A 14,516-nucleotide genomic window follows, 5' to 3' on the forward strand; every position below is an offset into this window, starting at 1 on the left:
GGTCCCTAAGAGGGATGGGACCAACTGTGCATTCATTTACTGCACCCATTTGGGGATAGGATTCAGTCGCAACGCCTTCCTTTGAGCTGCAGCTGAAGAGGCAGGTGACGTGCGACAACAGACCAAGGGCCAAAGATATCAAGGCCAACATTGGTGAAAAGAGGGTCTGGAGCAAGTCTGTCGGCTGGAAGATTAGCCATTTTTTGTGTTTGTAGCATGCCACGAAGCTTGGGATGTAATAAAAAAAAAAGGTTCACTTTACTGATTTATAAATAGGAGAAATCTTCAGTGATATTTAAAGTGGAATCCCAGGCTATTACTAAGCTTAAATATGTTACCATCACCCCCTACCCTTTCTAATTATGCTTACCTATTTTTGGGGCGTTCAGTATGGTCATGTGATATCCTTAGCAGTCAGCTTCAGGGGAAAGCAGTGACAGCTGTGTACTGCAATGCCTGTGTAGTGATGTCACCCATAGACTTACTATAGGGCATCCGTTGTCGGCTGTCCCTCCTCTCTCCTGAAGCCGGCCACTGGGAGCTGATCACGTGACCAGACCAGATTAACTTGAGCATTGAAATCAACTAGCTTCCAGGTTTTTTTTTTTTCCAAAGCTGAATTGAACAAGCTGCAGTTAGAAGATTGTCTACCATGCACAGTTGCACCAGGTTTTGCACTCTCCTGTTTTAGTACATCAATGCCACTGTGTGTTACTGCAGTGCACTGGTGTAATTGGGCCCTTAGTATCAGCTTTACATTTCCTATTTCACACTGCCTATTTTATAATAAGCAGGTGGTCTCAGATTCCATTTAACAGCAACCTTCTAAGCTACGCAAAATATTCAGCACTTTTTGCCACAGCTACACTTTTTTTCTTGAGAAATAGGGCCCAACTTATGATTCTGCACCCAGTAGATATGCCCAAAACCAGAAGTACTGCAGGACAGCTAAAGTTATTGGCAGAAAAATACCTTCCCTGACATTCACCAAGTGGTGAAGTCTGGTAACCATTCCAGAAAGAAAATTTTAAAGGGACATAGTGTGCCATTTTAACTTGAGCTGTTATCTATTATACTCCACACTGTGGTTGGCATTTTACAGCCATAAAATACAGGCCTCAGTGTAGAGTCTATGCTCTATGAGAGAACTCCATAATTGGAGGAGAGGCCAATCACATGATTTCGGCAGGTCACCTCTCCAGGCTTTTTTCTTTTTACACTGACGTATTAATTATAATAGCGCTCCACCTGCCTTGAAGTCCTGAAATTAGCAGAACACAAAGCACATCTGTAAAGGACAAATGTGCATAGCACTTCCTATTACCAAGCCCTATAAATGTGGCCTAAGCTTTGTCTATACTGTATATATTCTGTATATTCAATATCATAAACTTATGGATTGTTGTCATTACTTTCCTGGACTACCAGGGGTTGTTCAGTATGTTACATTTACTGCTATTATGGCCTCTGTACATGGGCTTTTGTTTGCTTTAGAACGGATTTTCTCCCAGTACAAGTCAACAAGAATGCAAATTAACTTGATGCAATGTAGGAGGTCAACTGCAGGTTAGAAGGAGGTCAACTACAGGTCTAATTCACCTATAAAGGATGCAAGCTAAATACACAATTGCCCAGCTACACAACCTCTATTATATTTATTAGGTTCATTGGTTACTGTATATTCTTTTGCAGCTAGTTGTTTGCATGGAGGCATACCGAATATATTAACATTTTGCTTGGACTTACATAAGAATTCTAGAATGTTGTAAGCTAGATTTCCATTTAGCTTAAACTTACTGATGCATAGAGCCTATATTTTTTATGCTGGCAACTGTTATTTACATTATGGGTCTAATCATATTCCTAATGAAAATTTGTGGAAACCATTGTGCATTTGCATGATGGCTAGATTTATTAGCTGGGCTTTGCATAGATTAATTGAATTTGAAGTTTACGTCAAGCCAAAAACAGTTCTCACTTCCTATTCCTCTGACAATGGTTTCACCAGACAAAAAGTAAGGGAAACTATGTTGTCCTAGCCTTCCATTACTCTAAGGCCCCTTTCACACAAGCGAACCACTCAGATCCGACGGTCCGTTTTTCAGGCGGATCTGAACGGATGCCCCATGCATCCCTATGGGGCATCAGATGTCAGCGGAGACATGTCCGCTGACATCCGATCCGTCAAATCCGGACGGATGGAAACCCTATTTTCCATCCGTCTGACGGATCGGATGAGAATGGACAGACAGTCCGTTCTCATCAGATTCCCACATAGAGAAAAATGGGGACCTGACAGCTCTGTCTCCGCACACAGCACGGAGACAGAGCTGCCATCCGACTGCTCAGCGGGGATCAGCGTTTCGATTCCCCGCTGAGAAAAACAGAGTCCGCCGACGGACTACCGTTTTTGAAAGGGCCTAAATAAACTTTTTTTATTTAATGAAAATATGTAGTCCCAGCCTTCCCTTACTCTAAATAAACTTTTTTTATTTCAGACTTTATAACTGCCCCTGACCAACTAGCAAACCGGTAAAACAGCAGGACAGAAAGTGAAGGGAAATCTCTCTGACAGAACCAAAGTCAACCCGCTCTATCCAAAACTAAGAAAAAAGTTTTTTGCTAGACATACACTTCAAATGTTTTTTAACCACTTGCCGACCAGCTGCCGTAGTTATACTGTGGCAGGTTGGCTTTATTACGCAAAATGATGTACCTCGCTTTGTGTAACAGATAGTGTATGTGGGGGGGGGGGGGGGGCGCGCCGCCGGAGGCGCACACACGCACCGATTGGCCAAAGGGGGAGCCAATCAATGGGTCCAGCGGACGCAGTGTTCACCAGCCACCCCCAATTGCTCCCTATGGAGGTGTTCTGCTGATGTAAACAAGGCAGACCGCTGTTCTATCAGAGATGAACAATAGGATCCTATGTTCCTCCTATTTAGGAACACAGGTCTCTGTGTTCATCCAGTGAGTCGATCCCCCACAGTTAGAAAGCATCCCATAGGGACACACTTAACCCTTTGATCGCCCCTTCCCTGCCAGTGTCATTAGTACAATAACAGTGCATATTTTTAGCACTGATTACTGTATTACTGTCACTGGTCCCCTCAAAAGTGTCAATTAGGTGTCCAATCTATCCGCTGCAATATTGCAGTCCTGCTAAAAATCACAGATCGCTGCCATCATGAGTAAAACATTTAAATAAAATAAATAAAAATAACATAAATCTATCCCCTAGTTTGTAGACGCAACAACATTTGTGCAAACCAATCAATATACACTTATTGGGATTTTTTTTTACCGAAAATATGTGGCAAAATACATATTGGCCTAAATTGATGAAAATATCTGTTTTTTAAACTTTTTTTATTGGGAATGTTTTATAGCAGAAAGTAAAAAAAATATATATATATATATATATATATATATATATTGTATATATATATATATATATATATATATATATTTATTTTTTTTTTTTTTTCAGAATTGTAGCTGTTTTTTTGTTTATGGCATAAAAAAATGAAAACCACAGAGGTGATCAAATACACCAAAAGAAAGCTCTATTTGTGGGGGAAAAAAAGGACATCAATTTTATTTGGGTAGAGCATCGCACGTTTGCACAATTGGCAGTTAAAGTAACGCAGTGCTGTTTCGCAAAAAATGGCCTGGTCATTAAGAGGGTAAAACCTTCCAGTCCTTACGTGGTTAAATTAATAAGACTGTCATATACTTTGCTTTCTTCCACTATTGCATAGTTGTATAAATTAACGTGGAAGGTTTATTTTAATCATATTGGTTTCTTTTCAGACTTCTAAAAGTTGGAGTGGAGTTCAAAAGCTTTTTATTGAACCCCTTTCAAGATTAGAGGCTTACTATAGCAATTCCGATTGTCACCTAATTCTACTGAAATCTATGGCATGCAGTTACTTCCTTATATCGAATTTTCTAGCGGCAGCTGCTATACTTGCATTGGGTCAATGTCATGGGATATCTTTCAGGATCACTGTGCCAAGAATCTACGGCATCATTGTCATGAAGTTACATTTCTTAGCACTGACAATGATGTGAGAGCATCATATTCATACAACGGAAATCTTGTAAGAAGTTAAATATTCTTATAGACAGTCACAGTGAAAGATATGATGCCCTAAGTGACAAGATGGCATACCAATCAATGAAAGGTTTCTCTCCTTCAGGCTTTGCATTACATTTGGTGCTCTGGCACTATAACCATTGAATAATTAAAAGCATAATTAGCCCATTCCGTTTCAATAAATCCACTAACGATTCACAACCTTTGCTCTTTCTAGTGCATTTCTTACCTTCTAAAGATTTTCTACAAAAACATTTACATAAAAGGTCAATTAAACTCTCTAGAAGTACACAGTGAAAAGTGACATTTGTTGTAAGAAGGAGAAAACAATTTGATGTTATAGTTTAGCCAAAGCTTCCCTGCCCCGTTAGAGCCTGACTTGCTGGTACCCTACACAGATTTAAAAGAAAAGACAGAATCAAATGTCATCACGCTACAAGCAATAGGAAGCTTTTAATGTGTCAATCGATAGAGAGTTTGATGAAGCCTGCAGCTTAATGATGCTGTGCCATAGGATGAATTTCTCCAGCGTAGAATGCGTTAATTTTCCCATTGTTAAAGTCAGGATTGAACCGTTATCTTTTACTGCAGACAAGCCAGATGACATGAATAGTCAGGACAAGCTGGATAAAAAACAATTATAATGATGTGATTTAGTCAGTCTGAACTTTAATCTAGCAAATTCCTCAGCTTTCAAGGAGCAGACACAGAATCTACATTCTAATTTCAGCTCCTTGTCTGTTTCTCTTAGAGGAACATGGAGGAGATATGGGAAGATCTCAATCAGTTTTGAAGCACATGAAAAGCAAAACTGGAGTAAATTTCCAGCGGGCATTCAATCATGCAAAAATGATACTGGTGTGTATTAATGGATTTTTTTGAGCGTGTATGAGGTCTTCAGAGCTCATGGGAATACTGCTTTTCAAACAACAACAAAAAAAAAAAGATTGTGCATAAATACATTTTAAATACCATTTAGAAATGTATCAATAATAGTAAAATATTATGAGAAAAAAACAGAAATTAGTTAAGATTATATACATTGCTCAAAAAAATTAAAGGAACACTTTGAAAATACATTAGATCTCAATGGGGAAAAAATATCATGCTAGATATCTATACTAATATGAACTGGGTAATGTGTTAGGATTGAAAGGATAACACATTGTTTGATGGAAATTATCAACCTACAGAAAGTTGAATTGAAAGGCACCCTTAAAATCAAAGTGAAAAATGATGCAGCAGGCTAGTCCATTATGCTGAAATTTCATTGCAATAACTCAAAATGGTACTAGTAGTTTGTATGGCCCCCACATGCTTGTATGCATGCCTGACAACGTCGGGGCATGCTCCTAATGAGACAACAGATGGTGTCCTGGGGTATTTCCACCCAGATCTGGACCAGGGCATCACTGAGCTCCTGAACAGACTGAGGTGCAACCTGGCAGCATCAGATGGACCGAAACATAATGTCCCAGTGGTGTTCTATTGGATTTAGGTCATGCGAGCGTGGGGTAATTTCCTTCATCTTCGAGGAACTGGCTGCATACTCTCTCCACGAGGCCGAGCATTGTCGTACACCAGGAGGAACCCAGGACCCACTGCACCAGCGTAGGATCTGACAATAGGTCTAAGGATTTAATCCCAATACCTAATGGCAGTCAGGGTGCCATTGTCTAGCCTGTAGAGGTCTGCGTGTCCCTCCATGGATATGCCTCTCAAGACCATCCAATAAAAAACAGTCATGCTGAACGATGTTACAAGCAGCATAACTTTCTCCACAGCTTCTCCAGACCTTTTCACATCTGTCACATGTGCTCAGGGCAAACCTGCTCTCATCTGTAAAAAGCACAGGGCACCAGTGGCAGACCTGCCAATTCTGGTGTTCAATGGCAAATGCTAATTGAGCTCCACCGTGCTGGGCAGTGAGCACAGGGCCCACTAAAAGGACATTGGGCCCTCAGGCCACCCTCATGAAGTCTGTTTCTGAGTGTTTGGTCAGACATTCCCACCAGTGGCCTGCTGGAGGTCATTTTGTAGGGCTCTGGCAGTGCTCATCTTGTGCCCCCCTTGCACAAAAGAGCAGATACTGGTCCTGCTGATGGGTTAAGGACCTTCTACGGTCCTGTCCAGCTCTCCCAGAGTAACTGCCTCTCCCCTGAAATCTCCTCAATGCTCTTGAGACATTGCCTTCTGGAACTGGCAGGTATTGATGTGCAATCCTGGAGGAGTTGGACTGCCTGTGCAATCTTTATAGGGTCCAGGTATCGCCTCATGCTACCAGTAGTGACACTGCCCCTAGACAAATGCAGAACTAGTAAAAACAGTCAGAAAAGATGAGTAGGGGAAAAAAAAATTCAGTGGCCTCCACCTGTAAACCATTCCTGTTTTGGAGGTCATCTCATTGTTGCCCATCTAGTGCACCTGTTAATTTCATTAGCACCAAAGCAGCTGAAACTGATTAACAACCCCCTCTGCTACTTAACTGACCAGATTAATATCACATGAGTTTCAGTGACTTGATGCTATACTCTAATTAAAAAGTGTTCCTTTTTTTTTGAGCAGTGTATAAATGTTCCAGCAACCTAAGGAAAATCTACAAGGAACAACTAATCTGGATTGGCCTCGGACTGTAAAAAGTCAAGGTACAAGAGATAGTAGCTGTATAAGCTCCTTCTTCAACCCACTGATACTCAGCCATTCAACAATCCCCCACAGCTACTTACCTGATGCTTCTGGGTATGGAGGAGCATGGAACCTCCTCCCATTATGTAGTACTAAGATCTTTTAGACAATCGCAGATCATTACAAGGCAGAGGGAGAGATGATACAGTTCCTTCTAGACCAGCCTTTCTCAACTTTTTCAATACAGAGGAATCCCTGAAATAACTTTATGCTCTCAGGGAACCCCTGCAAAAAATTACAACATCTGCAGCACATGATAAATTAGTGTGATGGTCGGTGGGAAGATCAATAGTGTCAGTGGGAACTTATCTAATGGGGCAGAATTGCTTCAAGGAACCTCTGGCAACCTTTTGAGGAACCCAGTGGTTCCATGGAACCCTGATTGAGAAACTCTGTTCTAAACTCTGACACCAGCTGATATGGATTATTTTGTTATTTTGTTTCCAGTTGTAATGGAAGGAGTAGTTGTAGGGGATTGCTGGAGAGGAGAGTATGAGTGGACTGATGAAGGGGGAAGATTTTTTACACACACAGTCAATTTTTTCAAATACGAAAAAAAAAAGTACTATCTAGATTTTAAATGAATAATTTTAGATAATGAACAGTAGATTTTATAACAGGCCAGCTTTAACACTTGTACTTATTATATATTGTGTTTTTATGGATGCAAGAAACATTACTGCATTACTGAAGACAGCCATTGAAGTTGTTGCCAAATATGGGTGGACTATGTGTGTATAGTTTTCATTTTTTCCTTTATTTAAAAATATCATATAATGGCATTTTTTGATCTGGTTGGTATAGTCCTGAAAATTTTTTTTATGAAAAAACATACTAAATATAGTATAGGTCAAACATGTTCAAAACATCCAAAGTATAACATACGTTAATCAATACTTTAAGACTGATATAAAATAGTGTAAGAAGAGTGGTGTGCAGTGACTTTAAACGACCATCCAAAAATCAGCTTACATTAGTCTGCACACAAGGTGCAGCAGTTGGCTATTTGTCATTCATTACAGCAAACTTTCTCTTTGTATTACCGGTATGTTATTTACCCAGTGCAATACGGTTTGAATGAGGATTTTTTATGCTAGTGAAGCACAGAGCATCTAAAGTGTTAGTTAGATCCAAGCAGTTAGTTGTAAAGCAGTTTGAAATTGAATCACATGCCCGTGTTAAATATTTCATCCATGAAGACTGTCCTAGAACCCATGTAGCTCATTGTCAATGAACAACCAGTCTATGCGGTCACCATTAAGCCCCAAAAATAAGCCACACTCCATCTATGCAATGGGATTTTCAACCTCACAGGGGTGGTGTCTATGAAGAAGACCTCCTATAATTAGAACATTAAAATCTACTCTAGAAACCAGTGCTAGTGGATGTTGATATGGATCAAACAAGTTTTGCTGATGTAGCAAGCCCCATATATGCCATTTTCCCCAACAATGCTTCTCAAGCAAGTTCCTATGCAATCTTTAACACTAACCAAGCCACATTTCTAGTGAGACACTCTTAAGGAGAAAAATAAATAATCAGCAGGCTGACCATTTAGGCAAATGCCAACATTGCTAAACTCTTAACCAGGTAAAAAAGAGTATTTTGAGTAACAAATTCTGTAAATCACAGCAGCACCTTCATTAGGATTCTGTATACCAAGATTACTGTGCATGACATATGTTTTTTGCTTTTGTTATTTAATTACAACTCGCACTATAGCGAAAGTCAGCCAGCTTCACGCAGACAATGCAGGATTTATTTATTTGATGTTTTAAGAGATGACAAGTGTTTCAACATAGAAATAGTGCTCTGAGAATTTCAAGATAAATAACGTATGTGCAATGCTTAGTTGCCAATATTTAGATACATTCTTGGAAGTGCAGAGTATAATAATAGCTTAGGAAATGCAAACTGCAGTCTGCACACTTATGCCTGGTACACACCTCGAGATTATCGGACGAATGATCGTCTGTTTTGTTTTTGCATGCTAGTCTTGTATCGAAAAACGAATAGTTTACTAAAGTGCCGAAAATGCTCGTAGGGCAGATTAAAAATTCTGAAGTGATGGAATGTGTAGTATTGTATTTTTGAATGACAACTGTGCTGATTAAATGAAAGTTGTACAAGAAAAATTTTCGTGCTTGTTTCATCGGATAAAATCAGATGAACTGACGTGATCGGCTCTCGAAAGCTGTATACTAACGATCAGATTTTTGTACAATCGATTCGAAAGCGGTATTTTTTGTGCAATTTTCTGATCGTGTGTACAGGCTTTTAGGATCTATTCGCACCAGATGTGCTTACATGCATTGACCAATCCATGCCAATGCATTTACATTGTAAGAGCAATGTATTTCAAAAGGAGCAGTTCACACAAATGCATTGAACTGCCCTACGCTAAAAAAAAAAAAAAACAGAACATGCCCTACTTTTTTCATGGCAACTCCCCTAACTTTGTAGATGCTATCCTGTTTTTTTTTGTTATGTATTATTTTTTTTACTTATGATGATGTTGTCACGGATGCCTCAGAGATGTTCACTCTGATGCAGTTGGGAGCAGAATTCCAGGAGGATGGCCTGTGTCTTGAGAAAGTGACAACTGTCTCCCTTTACCTGGCTCTTGGATCCCTTTACCTGCTCGGATTGTTAAGGAGAAGGAGAATTGTCCTCAGTGACAATGTTCATAACCCACCTCCTTAGTATACATCAGGACACTGCAGATGGGATGGTCAATACAAAGCAAAAGCCTAGAAGTAAGCCTACCCTTTTCTCCACCTGGAGAGAGCACAGCCCCCCTAACTGGTTCCCTGCAGCGCTTCCACCATGGTGGAGGAAACACAATAACCGAAGGCATGGTGGAAAAGGAGGGAATTTAAAGGCTGCAGTGTTTCCTGGGAAAGTTGGGTGGAGCTGCGCTTTCTCCAGGTGCTGTCCTGAAAGGCGATTTGGAAAAATGCTGCAGTGAATTTACTGTAGGTAAAATAGCATTGTCACCTTGTGGAGAAAGGGTTGTGGAGTGATAGGATCATCAAGTATTTACTATGTGAATGAATGAGCATTATAAAAATTAAAGGTGGCCATTCAATTTATAATGTATGCAAATATATTACATACTGATTTTTTGTCTACCTATGAGTATACTTTAATGCGTTTCTGCTGCTAACATCAAACTTTACATTCAATGGTTCCTGGCAAAGAAGACACTGAAAAATCACCTCTCCTGGTACCCATGTTGCCAGTTTCTGCAGTGAAGATAAACTGCCAGCTGAAGATCAAACATAATCTGTGAGGGGAATGCGTTGGATCCTCAGCTATGGATTCACTTGAGAGCCTCTATGTTACTACAGTAGTGGCAAAGTGACAATGTATAAAACCCTAAGTGCATTGAGGGTTCAGGAATCTAAGTGCATTGAGGGATCAGGAATCTAAGGGCATTGAGGGATCAGGAATCTAAGTGCATTGAGGGATCAGGAATCTAAGTGCATTGAGGGATCAGGAATCTAAGGGCATTGAGGGATCAGGAATCTAAGGGCATTGAGGGATCAGGAATCTAAGGGCATTGAGGAATCAGGAATCTAAGTGCATTGAGGGATCAGGAATCTAAGGGCATTGAGGGATCAGGAATCTAAGTGCATTGAGGGATCAGGAATCTAAGTGCATTGAGGGATCAGGAATCTAAGTGCATTGAGGGACCAGTCTATCTTCACTAATGCAGAGATCAGTGGTGAATTCATTCATTAGCTTTTTTTTTTCTTTTCAAGACTTACTACTATATATTGCTATAAAAAAAATCCTTAACACTGGCACATATTAGTTGAGCTGAATAATAAACAAAATCTGATATGCACCACAAAAATTTAGAACTACAAGACATGTTTTGCACCAAACCCAACTCCAACACCTGTGATGGCAGAATGCAGTGCAGAATCATATTTCAGAAAGAATCAAGTCAGAGTAACTGTAAAGCTATAACAGCACATTACTGACTGACCTCCACTAAAGGTCTAGGCTTGCGTTCCACAGAGAACCTGAAGTGACAGAGTTCACAGTAGCTGGTGTTGGATGATGAAAGCCAGTGCTCCAGGCAGCTGCGGTGTATTGTCCCTAATGTTCCAGTACATTCACATGGAGAAAGAAGATCTTCTTGGTTACTTCCTTCATGGCATATTCTGCACATTGGCCGGTCATTGAAAGTGCTAAAAGACAAGCAAAGAATTTCAAAGGAATATAAATTACATTCTTCAAATGAAAAAGGTGCCTATGTACCAAGATTACAACATCCTGCAAGTCACTGACAATGAAAATCTGTAACTTCATATTTAATTTCTTAGAATCTTCTGTGCTTACTTTCAGCTAAATAATGTAACAGTATTCAGATTATTTTAGTTGCTTTTGATATGCGAACGGAGGCTTCATCAAGCTGAAGATCACAGGGATGTACCAATTTCCTACTTCATGACTAAGAGACTTTCCTCAGGAACTGAACGGAAGCCTTACATTTCTGCTGAAAGGTTAATGTGCTCATAGACATTAGAGTCTTCTGTTTGATACTAACACGTTAGACAATGTGATACTTTGAAAGCGTATCTGTGAAAATGATTTAATACATGTCTGCCGATCAACAGCCAAATAAAACACTGAAATGCATGGCTAGAAAACATTATCCTATTCATTGCAGTTTTTAGTATATATATATATATATATATATATATATATATATATATACATATATATACACACACACACACACTACACTCAGTGGCAAATATTTGCATTTGTTGGGTATTATAAGAATCCTATATTGGAATAATTGCAGGTAAACAACTATAATCTAAAGCCTATAAAAGGCAATGAACAGTTCTCATCTTTTCAACTTTTACTGTATCCCTGCTCTTTGAAAATAATGTTTCGTTCTACCAAACATGTCCAAAAGGTTCCATTCAATTAACTGAAATATATCTACAATGAATTTATGAAGGTTTCAATTATCCAGGTACAGCTAGCAGTGGTTAGTCACAATCAACTAGACTTCTATAATTAGAGCCAAAGAAGTGTCTTGGATAAGCTGCAAAATATTTTCAACATTACAGAACAAGTCCAGTTGAATGCGACTAACCACTACTTGCTCTACAGTTTTTAACCCCTAGGAAAGCCATAAGAAGCAAAACCTTGCCAAATCATCAAAAGCAGTGCTCAAATGGTCACATTACTTGTACAGACTGGGATTTTTCCTAATTCCTATCCAATTTAATATCTATGGATACCTCTTAACGAACTATGGTTACAAAACATATTGAAAGGACGCATACTTTATTTCACCCAAACTGCAAACTAAAACCCAACTTCAAAGCCCCTTCTTACTGACTTCTATGCTGGGCAGTCATTGTTGAGATCTCAAGGCATAATGATTTTCTAACACATCTAAATGTTGGCACCGATTTTCTGAGATAATTTCCCCATTTTGAATAGTAGGGAATATCTAAACCCTTTGTTATGGTTCTTTTTGTTTTGAACATTTGTGTTCTGTTGGGGATCTTTCCCTTATTTCCTGTCTTGCACTAAAGGAACAAGTGAGTGAAAATCTCTCTAAACGTAAGAGGAAATTCTTTTTGAGCAGTTGTTACTTGGGCAGGTGTCCCTTTTGGATAACTTTGTCCTTATACTGTTTCAGGGACACATCTAAGTTTTGATTTCTCTTCACTTTCTGTCTTGGTGAAAATAGTCACCAGAACAAAAAAAAAAGGGTGAATCATCAGCAGATACACAGACAGCAGATACAAAGATTTTATTTTTCCCTTCTCTAACAAAAAATTAACAAAAATGTTGGATTTGGATATACGGTAAGAGCCGGTTCACACTGAGGCGGCACGACTTCGGGGGGCGACCTGTGAAGTCGCGTGCACCGCTGTGCACCGCGACTTCGGCGCGACTTGCAGGGACTTCACATAATGGAAGTCTATGCAAGTCGCTCCGAGGTTGCCAAAAAGTAGTACAGGACCCTTTTTCTAGGTCGGAGCGACTTGTGTCGCTCCTATTAGAACGGGTCCTGTACTACTCAATGGACCGCGACCAACCGCGACTTGTCAGGCTGACAAGTCGCCTGACAAGTCGCGGCAGTCTGAATGGGCTCCAAGTCTGAAAAATGCAAATGCAGTAGGTTTATTTGCATTAGAGACCCATATGGTACAAGCTGGGATTTCTTAAGTACCATCACTGAATACCTGACAAAGAAAGACATTTTATAAAGAGTTTGTGAAGAAAGGACACTTGCAACTTTGGAATCTATTATACTTCTATCAATAATGTTTAAACTTATTGCTGTTCTGTTAAAAAAAAAAGAAAAGAACGTCACACTGTTCAAAACCACAGAAAAAAGAACTACACATTGTACTCAAAACCACAACCTAGCAATAGTTATACTTCTGAACTACCATATACAGAAAAAACATATTCTGTGCCTTCATCAATCATCTGAAAAGTAAAATATAATAAGCATGCAACCTTGTAGGTCTTGTTTTCAATGGGAAGAAAATTCTTCATGGCGCTGAAAAAGATTCAATTTTTATACTTTGCACCATGATTTATTCATTGGAAAGCACACATTTTCCATATGCGTTTGGATAGTTTTGTTAAAATGTGCTTGTGTTTACACAGCCAAAAAAAAAATTCCCATTGTTAAATCTATTCCACAAAGAAAGTTGTACCGTCTGAGAATTTGCTTACTTTAAAACATCAGCACTTCAGGATACTAGCAACATTTTTATTTCCAAATTGTGATTATATGAACCTTCACTGAAAAGCAGCAATGGAAACCATATTTGAACATCAGTACGCAAAACAAATGCAGGTAGTGGGACACTGATTCAAACAAGATAAAATGCAAGATGAATTGTAATTAAAAGGGGAAGATCCTTGTGCAAACTTTTGGGGTTGATGCACACAGATGTAAAATATGGGCATATGGGCATACAGAATAAATTAAGCATGTATGTGCAGCACCTGGGAGCCATGCTGGTTCAGGAAATTACATCCATACACATGTGCCTGTAAATGGAGGTATACCAGTATACCAAGCATACTCGCATAAAGCGGATCCTGTCAATACAATCCCAAGCTAAAGAATTATTCACCAGGCGAGTTTCCCGGGTGTCACGAATACAGGTGCGTTTTATGCTGTACAATAAGCTTGTATTTCCATCGATATGCACGAGCAGTAAAGCAACTCTATCACTACCTAAACAAAGTTTCAAAAAGGCTTCCCTCCTTCCTCCTGAACTTCCAATCTTCACGGTCTTAGAACACTACTAGCTTCAAGACAATTCTGGGTTTGTTGGCTGTCTGCTCCCCTGATGCACACTGTGCTTTCTTGCTGCTACTTTACTCCTATGTCCTGTACTGGCATAGGGGGGTCATTAAAATGAACCACAGTGCAGAGTGGGGAATCAAGCATCTGACACTCATTTACACAGAAGTATTTTTAAAGCTTTGTTTAAACGGTAATAGAGTTGCTCTAAAGCTGGACTCCAGGAAAACAACTAAACGCACAAATAAAAAACATACATTAGAGTAACCAAGGAATTTTTACTCCTGTCCTTTCATTTCTGAAATTTACCAAGCCTGCCAGACAGCACAGCTGGCCTGGAGACCTGAATTTTTTTTTTACTGTGGTTAAGTACTACACATAGGTCTTGTCCCAGCCTCCAGCCTGAATAAAGTCAAATGAGACCAC

At 39.5% G+C, this 14,516-nt stretch overlaps 1 protein-coding gene across 3 annotated transcripts in view; it reads right to left on the reverse strand.

The window, feature by feature from the left end:
* Positions 1–14,516, reverse strand: part of MARCHF3 (membrane associated ring-CH-type finger 3) — a 382,664-nt gene that overhangs the window by 84,919 nt on the left and 283,229 nt on the right. For all 3 annotated transcript variants that reach the window (XM_082243695.1, XM_082243697.1, XM_082243696.1), the window contains exon 3: positions 10,779–10,983. In XM_082243695.1, coding sequence (XP_082099821.1) covers positions 10,779–10,983 — 205 coding nt within the window. The remainder of the gene's footprint in view (positions 1–10,778; positions 10,984–14,516) is intronic.

Source organism: Pelophylax lessonae, assembly GCF_965119305.1.
Source record: "Pelophylax lessonae genome assembly, chromosome: 1".
Taxonomy (NCBI): domain Eukaryota; kingdom Metazoa; phylum Chordata; class Amphibia; order Anura; family Ranidae; genus Pelophylax; species Pelophylax lessonae.